The sequence below is a fragment of the Neodiprion virginianus genome, chromosome 5, assembly GCF_021901495.1.
Source record: "Neodiprion virginianus isolate iyNeoVirg1 chromosome 5, iyNeoVirg1.1, whole genome shotgun sequence".
NCBI classification, from domain to species: Eukaryota; Metazoa; Arthropoda; class Insecta; order Hymenoptera; family Diprionidae; genus Neodiprion; species Neodiprion virginianus.
Window position 1 is genome coordinate 31,694,383 of NC_060881.1, and position 13,965 is coordinate 31,708,347.

The following is a 13,965-nucleotide window of genomic DNA, read 5'->3' on the forward strand; positions in this document are numbered from 1 at the left end:
TCATTTACTCTGATCCGATTGGCCAATAATATTGCAATCGCGGGCGAACTTTTTTGATCCCCAAAATCGCCGTTGATTGAAAATCACTTTATTTTTAAGTCGTGGAGCGTGCTTATTAGCTAAACAAACGTTTCCTAACAAACGCTCAAAGTCGTTCCGCCTCAACCGGCGGTGAAACTCATTTTAATTTCTTTTCTGCCGCTTCCTAACAATATGTAACCGCAGAGTTCTCCCATGCGAAATTATATCGCCAGAAAAACCGCCGGTCTTCTCGTCTATGTTATCAACATTTTTACTGAAAAAAACTGCAGTCTTAAGTACATATGTACTCAGTGCCTTGGTTTCGACTTCATATCTGAGTAAGGAAAAATTACGTCGTCAAACGTGCCGCGTGCAAAAATTGCTTGGTTGCCTTGATAAAACTTATACGTGACGAACAATAACAAGTAAGGACCTGAACCTTTTTCAATGTGATAATCAAAACGTGTTGAAAATTTTTCTTAACGGTTCTATCGACCACGTCGAGTAAATAAAAATGTTATTAACGCTTCTAATACAAAATTGCAAAAAAAATTAATCAATCATGAGGAATAATCAACTCAATCTGAAACGGATTTATAATGCGTCGTAACAAAATCGTTTGTCACGGTTCTTTTGTTTTCTCAAACAGACTGAATTTTAATATCGCATAATTAATCAATTATTGAAATAAAATTTGCGGCTCTGTTGGTTCATTGCAGTTGTTTAAGGTACGAATTTGAGGTGCAATTGCAACGCAAAATCAGTTTGTTCAGTTTATTCTACTTTTTTATTTAAACAAGGCTATGACATCAATTTATTGTTGCACAAGCATTAAATTTTCGCAACAGTTACAAGAAAATATAGCGACAGTGATCGTAATGAGAAAGAACAGTAACGGATACTAGACTTCCCGGTAACAGATATAAAACTAATTTTCATTTCCTACCCAGAACTATATTTTTCGATTGTGGTAAAAAATGAAAATAGTTAACGACTGAGCGGTAACCGGAACTAAAAATTTCTCTCAGTATACGATCCACCGAAGTCAGAAAAAGTTTGGTAAAATCATCGTGAGAAGGGTAAAGACAGGTTCTTGAAGTTTTAGTGAAAGTTGATTAGGCGAAGTTTGTAAGAAATTACGTTTGTTGACCGAATGAATTTATTATCTAAAGCCTGGGTAATAAAACGTCAATCATGCGGTTCGCTTGGTTCCTGTAGGATGTTTGGATCATGATTTTCGGGGGTCCTTGTATTCCGGAATTCCGTGATTTCGGTGTACGTCTTGTAACGTCGACTGTACAACTCGATGTAATGCTGAAACATGTACTCGTGTAAGAATCAGGTGAGCCAAGGATTTTCAAAGAAATGTGCTGTTTCGTTTTTCTACCTTTTAACGTTGAGTCAAGATCTGATGTAATTGGACACTAGACTTCATATTTCAAGGTAGGGATAAAATGACGAGTATATGAAGAAGAACGTTCAGCTTACCATTCTCACTTTGTCCTCTATTAGATCACCGATACTGCGCTCAAGATCAACGAAAGAGGGTCGATCTGATGGATTTGCTTTCCAACATTGCAGCATCATCCGATAACTGTGACGGAAGCCAGGTTAAATGGTTTAGAACGTAGAATAACAATGATTGGTTGACGTGCCAGATGAATAGAAGCACATATACTTACATGCTTTTGGGTGCGTACTTAGGTTGCTTCATGCGATAACCATCGATAAGTGTTTTGCACATGTTTTCGGGGTTCACTTCGGGGTAAGGAGTTTTGGCGAGCGAGAATAATTCCCACAAAACGACCCCGAACGACCAGACGTCCGATTTTACCGAAAATATTCCGTCTTTGAGCGATTCGATGGCCATCCACTTTACGGGAAGAGGGTCGTTTCCCTCGTCCTTGCAATTGTCGTCTTCCTGGAGGGATTTGGACAAGCCAAAGTCACATATCTTGACGATGTTGTCTTCGGAAAGCAGTACGTTCCTGGCTGCCAAATCACCGTGCAGCACCTGAAACACGGTCAACGGTCTGGTTTGTTCTCGGTGGAGCTGAACCGGGATAACCGTGTACGGAATCCCAGTCGTAAATTCCTGACATCAACCTTTTTAGCCGCAAGATATTGCATGCCGCGGGAAATCTGCCAAGCCCAAGACACCAAGTCTTGCGTGCGAACCGGATCCAATTCCGCATTCGTGAAATCACCCGGGTACTTGGACGATGGTTTAATTTCCGGTGATTGCGAGTTGCTGTCGGCGGCCAAATCTTCCACCCTTGTACTGGTACCCGGATGATCGTTGCTGTCACATGAATCTTCCACAAATGAAGTGGTATCATTCTGACGCAGTGCCGAGTTTGTACTGCTCGAGAATAAGACGATGTGTGAGAGAAATTACTTTACGATGGGGCAGAAACGTCATACTCGACAATTCCAATGCATGGATACATGAGTTTAATTATTTATTGTACGAGTTAGTGCTGAGTAGCAAATGTAATCGATACTGCAAGGTTTTGAAGGACCAGGATTTGTCATTTGATGAAATTTTGATGCACTGTAACTGGCTGCTATTAAGCACTACATCTCCTTTACCTATTCGTTTCAACGTTGATCGGGTCAGCATCAGCATGGAATTCATGGATTTTCTCGGAGTCGGTATTCAATTCGTCGACGAACTTTGACCTGCAGCGCCACAAGTAGTCGTGCAAGTTCCCGAAGCGGCAAAATTCCACGATGACTAAGAGTTGGCCTGTCGGTGACCATGGTATGAATCAAGTTTACGAATGATCGCTTTTGCTTCAAAGTCTCAATAGGGAGTTAAAATATGCAGAAACACTCACCGTAATCAAGATTCCTCGTACAAGCACCAAGAAGGCTGACGATGTTAGGATGGTGACCGAGATAGATGTGAATTTTGAGTTCGCGAAGAAGGGCTTTCATGCAGCGAAGGCTGGCTGTTGGTCGTACCGTTTTGACTGCGACCACCGAAATCGCCTCGGGTCGACGGATCGTTTTCGCCCTGGCTTTCCAGACTATTCCAAATGAGCCACTTCCTAGTTCCTCGTCTATTTTGTGAAAAACATAAATGTTAGACCCCGTAAGGAGAACAATGTGACTGATTTCATGTACGCAAAGTATTGTATATGCTTATTGTCAGTGTGACAAATCAACTGACCATCACTGTCAAACGAAGTCCCAACGAGCTGATTCACGTTTCGAAAAAGTAAAAAATAGTTCAATACTTACCTGACAACGCATAATTATTTAACACTGCGACAACTACGATTGGACTCTTGAGAGGAATTCAAACTCAAATCACACGAAGCATTTACACAATATCTTCTGTCACATAACTTACTTTTTCTACGGTGGTGATGATGACGAGAATACATACCAAGTTTCAGTAGCTTTCGTGGAAATTCCCATTTCTTATTGTAAGGTAATAAATCGGCTTGATCACTGATGGCAAGTTCTGGATTGAAAAAAATCGGTTCCTCGCAGTAGAAATAGGCGAGTCTTTCTCTAGCAATCTTCCGCTTCTTTGACTGACAATGAGACACGAAATATTCCGCGGCCATTATTTGTTTAAACTACAGAGAGTTCTTAGTAATTTTCTTTCATACTTTACTGTAAAACTGCCAGGTTCCCAGAACGATGAGAAGGAGCACAACTGTTCCTATCCGAGTTATCCATGTTTCGACTTGAGTCCCGGGTTCCTCATATGGAGTAATGTTTTCCCCATCTAGAGTATCAATTAATTAAGTTTAGTCGGATAGTTATACAGTATTTTATTTATCAAGATAAATAGCTCTGTTTCACGGACGTTATATGTATATTGTTTTCGTGTTCTCGAACACATGTTTTTCATACCTATGCTGTTGGTGAAAACCCCTCTCCGAACGTCACTCGAATAACAATCCGTACTAACGGCACTGAAGCAAGCTCTTACTTCCAAGTCATGGCTGGTTAAAGGCTGAAGTTTTCCCAGAACAAAATGAGTTTGCGTAGTATTTTGTGAATAAACAATCTTGCTCCCATTGTACGTGTAGTTGACTGATATTTGGTACACGTTTATGTGATCACGTAGCTCTTCTGTTGGAATCGGCCATTCGATAGCGATCGAATTTCTCGACTTCGATGTCAAGGTGATGTTCGGAAAGTACGCAATGTCTGAGGAATAAATAGATTTCCATTAACCATCCAGGTGTGTACACGTCACAAGACATTTCACTGGATTGAACCGGACTGACTAACGGACATAGTCTTATATCGTGGACGTTTGTTGAACTTTCCTGGAATCTTTGAATCAATCAAGTTGAACTTCATTTCAATATGCATCGCTTTCCCGTGATTCGATTACCTACCTTTTTCCGTAGGGGTAATCCAGCTGGAATAAGTGCTTGCGAGTCTTTCACCCGCGCTGACGACAACGACCTTGAACCAGTAGGAAGTGTTGCGTGTGAATTGCCTCACAACGTAGCCACTATAGTACTTGTTTCCTACAACTGGCACCGAAAACGCATCTTGCCAGTCACGAGAACCATTTTGAAAAGATTGTACCAGATGCGTGTCTCCTCGGGATTCCATGTCGAACCAGCGTAAGCAAACGAGCTTGGACCCGATGGTGTAGGCGTTTAATTGCAAGGGTGATTCGTTGGCGACATCGAGACGAATGGATCCGCGGATGTATTGAAGTCTGTGATTCGTCGCCTCGCATTCGTACTTCCCAGTATCCACGTTCATGGCGTCAATTGAATTTGACACAGTTATCCTGATGTGAGTTTCGTTGAACTTTGACACACTGGAAACTTTGTCGAATTGTCGTCCGCCATAAGTCCAGAATGTTCGCCACTTGAAATTCGACAATCGATATCCAAAGAAGTCGCACGACAGAATGGTTGGATCGAATGGCCTCGAATACACCGTTGCAGCATCTATGATTACATTTTCCGCGGGCACTGAATAGAAGAAAGATAAGTTAACAACCAATAGACTTGATTTCTATCAATTCAAATTCAGTACGTTGAGTAGTGGACGTTATTCACATACATCGACAAGCTGTTTTGCCTTATAAAGGACAATTTATACTGTTATCACTTCTGTCTAACTATTCGTGCAAAGTCAATCTTACGTATCACTGTAACGAGCATTGTTTTACTAGTGCGCCAATCATCTGACATCCTTGCTTCACAGGTGTAAGCGTATCTGCCTCCTTCCCTAGCATCTTCCACAATTACAGTCCAGCTGATCTCGTTGTCAGAATGATTGAGAGACCTGACGCGATTCCCTTTCTTGGTCCACCAACCCTCGTATCCCTGAACACTGATGCTGCAAGTGAACGAGGCATTGCTGTTTGTAGTAATATTTTTTTCATCTCGAGTTACGTCGATTGTCAGTACTGGAAACTCCGTATCAGGTTTTGAATGTTGCTCTTCACGTGAGTGTTGTCTTCCATCTGTAAAATCGTATTGTTCAGGTTCATTGTCGAACTTGACATTAACGCGGTGTTTTACGGTATCGTATCTCTAATTCGTATCCTGGTTATGATTACTTGTTATCGAAATCAATTTTTTCTGCATGTCAAAGGTGACTCAAGGTCTTGATAAAAGTCTAACCACCCGATTCCGTCATTGAATGAAATTTCTAAGGGTTACCCTTCGGTTTTAAGATAATCTAGCTTCCAGATCACCTATATTTTCTTACAAAAAATCACCGACCATGATAAATTTTCAGACAATCGATACCAATCAAACTCCGGTAGTGTTTCGTACCATGTAAACATTTTACTGGTGTGTAAGTCTCACTCACGTTCTCATCGAAACAATTGGAATGTGTAACGATGGTTCACCTCACGTTCGTTCCGTAAGTTACGAATACTAAACTCAATCCTTACCTGTATCGCTGGTCATGACGCCTTCCATAACGGCACTTGCATGCTGGTCGGGACAGTAATCGTCGAAACAAGCTCGCACCTGCAGATCATAACTGATAGAAGGTGAAAGGTGCACAACCGCTTCATCATGGTATCCAGCCTTATACTTTTCCCAACGAAAATGTCTGTTTGTCTTGTTACTGTATTCGACTGATAGAAGATAGGCGTCAATGTATTCCCGGAGCTCTGGCGCTGGTTGCGACCATCTGATCGTTATTGTGTCCATAATTTGTCTCACAATCCGCACAGTTGGAACATAATCCAGTTCTGTACAGAAATTTCAATCTTTGGGAATATCTTACTCATTGAGCCACGCTGGGCTCGTAATTCCATTCCTTTCATAACCAATAAATGTTATCTGATATGTACGACATGATTATTCTTAAGCTTTGTGACATGCATGTCTGGCGGGTTCGGAAAAAATATTTCAAGGCTTGAACCCGACCGGGATTCGAACCCGGAACCTTTCGCTTTCCGGGCAACTGTTCTGACCACTGAGCTACCCAGATCGTTACCGAAGACTTGCTTTCGAAATACCACGTTGCATCTTATGAAAGGGAAGACTGATTTCTAAGATGAATAAGATAAAAAGTGTACCTTTCTCAAGCGTTGAAACCCACTTTGAAAGAACGACGGATTCTACCACACCATGAAATTGACGCTTGTATGAATCGAATATGATAGTGATTTGATAGAGAGTGAAATTTCTCAATCCACTTATGGCGTAGTGGCTTGCAACTGAATCAATGGATGAATTGAAAATCTGTCCTGGTCCGTGCCACTCATTTGTATTATCTGCCTTGTATTTAATTGTAAGTCCAATATATTCGTTATAGTAATGGGTAAAATCGTTAATGATATTTGTATAGTTCCAGTTGACGTAAATTCGATCTGTTCCAATCGCTCCGACCTTCCAAGTGACAAAATCAAATTCACTGACTCGGAGAATAATCTGCGCTGATACAAGTTGGCCGGAACTGTTCGCCTGGCATGTGTAATCTCCAGATTGGTCGGTCGTGACATTAGCAAATTCCAGTTCCATTGTAACATGAGTGTTGTTGTTCGACCAAATATTGGTTGAATTTCTTGAATTTCCCTTGTGTTGCCAGATGAAGCCTGTCATTTGATTCCCTATCACGTCACATGACAAAATTGCACGTTCGTGTGCCCTAACAATAACAACGGTACGCCATGGAACTATCCTTGCGGAAACTAAAAATGGCAGTAAACAAAAACACGATCAGATTTAGTAAATATTTTTATAGTTACACAAAATACAATTCCGGTTGGAGAACGTTTTCGAAATTTAAGTTCTTATGATACATTGACATAAGTAAATGCGTAAACCTTTATCGGACGTCGTCACCCATCTTGAAAAAGCGTGAGAGTCTTTGTCGGAGATCAGATCCCTCGGATCTGAAATTAGGCCCCTGAATTCGTATACGGTGTTGGGTTTCAATGCATTTACGGTGTAAGAACCTGTAGTAACAATTCGCTCCGGAGTGGAAAGTAAGGGTGTCCGTAGTCGTTGATTCGTACCATTTTCCCGATACTCAATTCCAAACGAATAAAAGTGACTTGGGTAAAACAAGTCGAAGTTCCACTTTATGAGAACAGATTCTGGGTTATGAACTGCGACAGTCCAGATAAAATCAATTGGATATTCTCCGAGGTCGACAGGAATCGAAGTACGGCTAGTTGACGTTATTATTATGCATATGTAAGTTCCATAGTCCTCGGTCGTGACGCTTGTGAAGTAAAGCTCCATAGTAACGTGAGTTTCGTCATTCCGCCAAAACTTGCTTTTCTTCGTAGAATTGTCAACATTCTCATAGCTTTCACCATTTCCCACTTTCATCCACGTAAAATTTGACGGATGATCAGTTACAACTTCACACGAGAGAACTGCGGGTTCATTTGGTGTTGCAAAAACTATCCACGCATCTTGACTTAACCGCACTAAAACAGATAAAAGGACAATTATCAGATCCAGCTGAGGTGACGATGTTTTCGTCGGGTAACAAGAATCGCTTGTAGCCCAGTTGACTATGAAAAAATGTCGAACTTTCGATGGTATATTGAAAAAAATGGCATTTTTCACTCACGTCCATGTACAGATGTGGTGTGAACCAGGATACAACAAACAAATACCGAAAGAATCACGCGCATCTTTAAGTAAGATGATAATAATTACTATCCAGTAGATACTTGAGGGATTCTTGAAAATCACTACATTCTTTAAAAACTCTGAACGTCGTTCTGCATCAGCTGAAAATGAAACTTATTCTGATGTCACTGCACTTGGTGCATAACGATATCTAACCGCAGCGTGTTCCGCAGTTCTCTTTGCGAAATGACCGCAATATAAGTATAAGCTCATTTCTTTGTCTACCTTATCTCCATTTTTACTCAGAGAAAGCGCGACTTCAAGCAGAAATACTCAGTGCCTTGGTTTTGCTTTGAAATTCCCTTACGAATAGTTCCTCATAATGTGATCATCAGAACTTCGTGTCCGCGATGCTTCTAAAGATAAAAAAAAACAAAAAAATTATTAGCAAATAACATGACGCGGAATCGCCTGTCAATTTGCACGTACAATGTTCATCACATTTGTATATCGGTACGGTAAATATATCGTAACACGCATCATGGATTCGTCAGGCATCGTCTGTTCTATCTATCGGGTGATGTTCGCAGGTCGATAAAAGTTCTGAAAAATGCATATTTTTTAATTGGCTTAATGTTTCAAGTACTATTCGAATTACGTTCGAAGGGTTATCAAAGCTCAACTTGAAGACAAAACCTTGTACACCTTCGCTTATCGACAAGTCGGAATGTTCTCGGGTGTTTGTGTAGATTGTAATTGTCGGTCAACTGTAACAACGTACTCCTTTGATCATTCGATGGCGTAGTCATCTTCCATTACTCGGTCTTAAGCTCGATCCAACGGCCCATCGTTGTGGTACGGCAAAGCCAAGAATATATAATACATGCATCGAATAATCGCGTCTAATCTGTGTACATCATCGTACCCAAAGGTACAGTCGAAAAATTGAATATTTCCTTTGCAATTTCTCTTTTGTTGGTCCTACGCTATTTTTGATATCTTTTTCGTATTCCTGAGGGTCCAATTAGTCGAAAAAGAGTCCTGCGAAACGATTCTGACATGAAAAGCTTCCGAGCTCTGAAAATTGCAAAAAAGCAAGTCCAAGTTTGGGTAACCCTGTGGATTTTTACAGTCCATTTTTGGAAGATACTGAAATCGATTCAATCATATCCTATATCGACGTCATTTTTCGAGAGGAATCCACGCTCGCTAATAATTGAAATCCTTGTATTTTGGTTCACGCCAAATGGTTAACATTCATTTTTCTAACTTAGGACCAGAGCTTTCGGCACAGATCGCATATTTATGAAACGAAATTTTTATGAAATCCTTCGTAACCTTCTTCGTTGTTACTGATGTGAGAAGAAATGAAACAAATTTTTATGAAATTATTCCATCGCGCAAAGTATTCACTGATTTATGGATATACAGTAAAAAAACAATTGATATTTTCCTCCTTCCTTGGCTTCCAATTAGCTATTTACGAACTATTCGTCTACGTTTATTTCACTGTCGTCTCCTTTGTTTTTTCCACTTCAATTTTTTCTTCGGTTGTAAACTAACGTAATCGAACTTGACGAAATCTATATTGCATAATTATGGATAATTTCACGATGCTGGTAGAAACAATCAAAGGTCAAGTTTCTGCAATCACAAAAATGTCAATTAGTTGTGTGGGTCTCATACTCGCAAATAAAAATTTTGCCAAGTGGGAAAGAAATATGGCACAATTTTTCAAACAATTTTCATGCCGTACGTACATAGAAAAAAGTACATACATTTTTTTCCCAAATTCACGCATTGGATACTCAAATTTACACGCGAAATATATTTTACATGTGCTGTATCGTGTATGTAATAAGTCAACCACAACGGAGTATTTACATTATTTACAACATTATCAAGTACAGTGTTATCAATTTTTTTAACGGACGCGCATTTGTCATTAATCAATTGAGTAATAAATTTGTAAGATCAGCTGTTCTCGTCATTCGTGTGAACAAATTGACAGAAACGCGATCAAACTCGATCTTCGAATAGTTTTGCAAACTTGTGAATGAGGAATTTTATCATTCAAATCAATTGTCGAATCAACTGATTACGATATTTCGACAATCGTTGTTTTGATTTTAGTTTCTTCACAAAAGCAATAATTCAAACGTCGTACCGATAAGTTAGTTTGTTTAATAAGATTCACGAGTCAGTTGTTTTATCAAAGTTATCTAAGTGAGTATATATATATGTATATATAAGGTCCTAACGTTGTATTATTTATTTAATTACGAAATTTTTTTATCAGAAACAATTGACTATTTATTGTTACTTATTGTTAACCGTTTTCATCCGATTACATAATATCATGCTCACGTTTAAAATATCAATCATGTTGTTGGATTAATTCGCTAATATTAGAGCAACTTTTTTCACTATTAGCGAGCAAAATAATGCTCACATATTATCGCACGATATTGCAAAGATAATAACACCACAACTTCATCGTCATGTATTTTCGGTTACGGACGTCAATTAGCGGTCTCAAAATAATCAACATACAGGAGCTTATAATCCATAGCAATATAGCTTTACCTTATTTTTATAAATTCTCTTGTATAAAATATTTGAAATGAAACGCCAAGCGTAAATTATTTAATAACAGTTGTATTGAGTTGTTTAATCGATGTTGAATTAATCGTCGTATAATAAATTCGCGATGATGTGAATATCAAACGAAGAGACGCACGATATTTGCCGCTTTCTTAATATAAGAAAGAGAAAACAAACGTATAAATTGTAGGCTATGAAAAAATTTAGAGAAATTATAGTATCGTTCAACGATAAGTAAAAAGTTTGAAATACGTTCTCTATTCTTAAATGATAATAATTGATATTTAGTATATTTATAATTATGTTATATATAGTTTGCAATTCCAAGTTAGCAACTTATTTCACATAAACTTCTATCAAAGATTCATAAAACTTCGATTTGTTACATTGTACCAATACATCGACTATTTGTGCATTGCGTTTATCGTATTATTGGGTATATTAAAGGTAACGTATTTAAACATCAAGTGCCCCTAATCGAATACGCATATATTACACTCTGCCAAAAAAATTGTGCCGTCGAATTTAACACTGCTCATTCGATATGTTGCAGCGGACGCAAAGTGAGAACGATTCCAAGAGTTTTTAATGAAATCGTTTCATATTTGAGGGTTGCACAATTAAAAATCGCATGTTTTTCAACGATTTATATCATTTTCAGAAATTAAAATTTATTGCTACAATCTACCACGTTATTATTACAATTTGTTGTTGCATTATTCGTCTCTGGCACCGTGAAAATTGGATGTATTTTAAAAAACGTAAAATCGTTTCGGAGAACATTTTCGGAAAAATTTTTCATCGTTTACTCTTTTTCTTCGTACTGTCCATTATTCCAAAACTAAAACTTGTCATTAGTTATAGTTAAATAACCAAAAGACCGTTACGTGTTCTTGAAGAAACAAAAATCGACCCTTTAAAAATTGAATTTAACGATTATAATACTAAATGAATATCACCAACAGCTTTGAAGTATCATATGTCACGTATTTCATTAAATTTCAATAATAAAGCAATAAATTTTAATGTCTGAGAATGACACGAATCGGTTCAAAACACACACATTTTTAAGTTCCACGACCCCAAAATTGGAAACGATTTCAACAAGTCCTTTCCGAATCGGTTTTATTTCGTGTCCTCTGTAATATATTGAATGAACAGCTTCAAATTTGACAACACAATTTTTTTCGGACACAGTCTAGTATATATCCGCAATATTACATACCTACTTATCATACGTAATATATTTACATTAACACTGTTTTTTTTTTCGTGGTAAATACATCATTCAAATTCACAGTCAAACTTCTTCACCGCAGAATTCGTTATAATTAGTCAATTTATACTCATCGTCCAGCCGATTTGAAATGTGTAACACATCGATACTATGTACAATATAATCACCGATACCGTAATTGGCGATTTATTGGAGAAAAATTATTTATTTTCAATCTATCAATTCTTTAGATATTTCTCTTTTTTACAATTGCAGAACCGTTTAAGGTTATGTTCTCACAGTTCTGTGAAACTGTTTTACCGATTTAGTTCATGAGTGAAATTTTTCTTCGAAAATCGTTGAATTTTTATCTCCAAATTACCACGAAAAATCGAGAATCAACCGGCTTAGAAAGAATTATTTTTATAATTCTTTTCTGTTTCGAGATTGCTGTTATGGTCAGTTTTTCACATTTATATTATCATGGCTACCGGTCATTTTATTTATCGGTATGCTTATCGTTAATAAATTGTTGAATTTATCGATATAAATGTATGCGTTACATATATAAATCTATCAATTTGTTCATGTTACATAGTCAAGTTACGTTTTCAACGTATGGCGTAATACAACGTATTATATGTATGTACATGTATAATATTTCGGAATTGGCAGTCGTTTACATAGATCTTCAACCAAATATCGTGTCAATGTTTTCTACATTATAGATACGTTCGTTGAATTATTTAATATATATCTTTATCAATTTATTATTTCTTAACATATGAATTATTTTATTACCTATAATAATTACAAATATATTTTACACACCTAGTAATTAATTACAATACGAATTCATTGCATTCTGTACATTTTCCTAATATTCGCTACGCTTTCTCATACCTATATCATATATTTACAAGTTTTATAAGTTCACGAATTACGCGTCAGTTTCCGTTTCATCGCGAAATCGGAATTTCTTTGGTACTTCGAACTACCCAAAGATTAATATTATTGGTATGTATCTAATGTGTTGAAAAAGATCTTATCACTTCAGCACAAAAACTAATTTCAACGATTATCGACCTCATTCACATTACGCAACTGTTTGTTTTTCTTCTTTATTTATTACATTCCCTTATCGCTGTATTTTGACTTTGAAATAGGGGAGAACGTTACTTACAATACGTAACAAAGCAATCAACCACTGTACACTTGTAAGAAGTTTGTTAGAATTTAGCGAGTGAAAGAAATCAATTGTTGTATTTTACTACTGTATGAGATAAATGAGAAAAATAAAATAAAAATGAAACGAATCATAACTGATAATAAATGAGAACTCTGTGAGTTTGTTTCTCATTTTACCCACAACGTGAAATCCCTCAGAATATTACATTTAAAAATAATATTTTTCAACTGATCAAGGTAAAACAAAGATGAGTAAATAAATAATAACCATTGAAAAGAACAGAGCAAAAACAATGACTTTTTTGCTCATTTGAACCACAAGTCGATCGTTTGATTCTGATTTATTGTGTACTTTTCAGGTACACGTGTGGACACAGATTCTGAGTCGACAAATTTTTCGCCAAGTCGGTAAGATCGGTAATGCAGATTTAGCCCGAAATGCCACTGCCGGCCGGTCACTACGGGATTAATCTGCATTACCGACGTAACCGACGTAGTTACCGACCGGTCGATCATTACCGGCTGACTCTACGTTACCGAGGTAACTGACTTGTCCAAAAATTAGCTGTTTTAGAATCCGTGTGCATATGCATACATAAAATCACCTTTTCATGTATTACTACGTGGCCTATTACGTGCAATTCCGTATATCTCAGTATTTTTCTAAACTGTTGGTAGAGATTTCGCCGCAGCAGCTACGAGGGTCATGGCGATGATGATCCGTCGAGATTCCCTCGAACTCCGTGACGATCCTGCAACCTGATTTGGAGCCGGCGACGGGGCGCTTTTTCTGGTATTTGCCGTCACGGAATCGCTCCGCCATCGCATCACGTATTGAGGAGCCGTGCGACTTAAGGCTTGCAACCTGAGTGAAGGTTTACAGAGATTAGTGAGGAT

General features: G+C 37.9%; 2 protein-coding genes across 2 annotated transcripts in view; both read right to left on the reverse strand.

Annotated features, from left to right (window-relative positions):
* Positions 1-937: 937 nt before the first annotated feature.
* LOC124305631 (uncharacterized) lies at positions 938-8,291 on the reverse strand. The gene is made up of 15 exons (XM_046765211.1): positions 8,059-8,291; positions 7,301-7,912; positions 6,551-7,165; positions 5,915-6,220; positions 5,153-5,476; positions 4,386-4,979; positions 3,892-4,191; positions 3,645-3,763; positions 3,416-3,566; positions 2,862-3,086; positions 2,614-2,770; positions 2,128-2,383; positions 1,704-2,035; positions 1,510-1,615; positions 938-1,335 (listed from the first exon to the last, which is right to left on the reverse strand). The coding sequence occupies exons 1-15, from the start codon at positions 8,120-8,122 to the stop codon at positions 1,210-1,212; spliced, it is 4,287 nt and encodes a 1,428-aa protein (XP_046621167.1). The 5' UTR covers positions 8,123-8,291; the 3' UTR covers positions 938-1,209.
* Positions 8,292-10,353: 2,062 nt separating this feature from the next.
* The window catches only part of LOC124304671 (uncharacterized), a 210,947-nt gene continuing 207,335 nt past the window's right edge, over positions 10,354-13,965 (reverse strand). The window contains exon 18 of the mRNA XM_046763186.1: positions 10,354-13,933. Coding sequence (XP_046619142.1) covers positions 13,732-13,933 — 202 coding nt within the window. The 3' untranslated portion in view covers positions 10,354-13,731. The remainder of the gene's footprint in view (positions 13,934-13,965) is intronic.

Coding starts and splice junctions, on each gene's coding strand:
- LOC124305631 (XM_046765211.1), bottom strand. CDS start 8,122: ATGCGCGTGATTCTTTCGGTATTTGTTTGTTGTATCCTGGTTCACACC. Junction 5,477..5,914: donor CGTCATGACCAGCGATACAG/GTAAGGATTGAG, acceptor ACGATTTTACAG/ATGGAAGACAACACTCACGT. Junction 2,036..2,127: donor AATATCTTGCGGCTAAAAAG/GTTGATGTCAGG, acceptor ACCGTGTTTCAG/GTGCTGCACGGTGATTTGGC.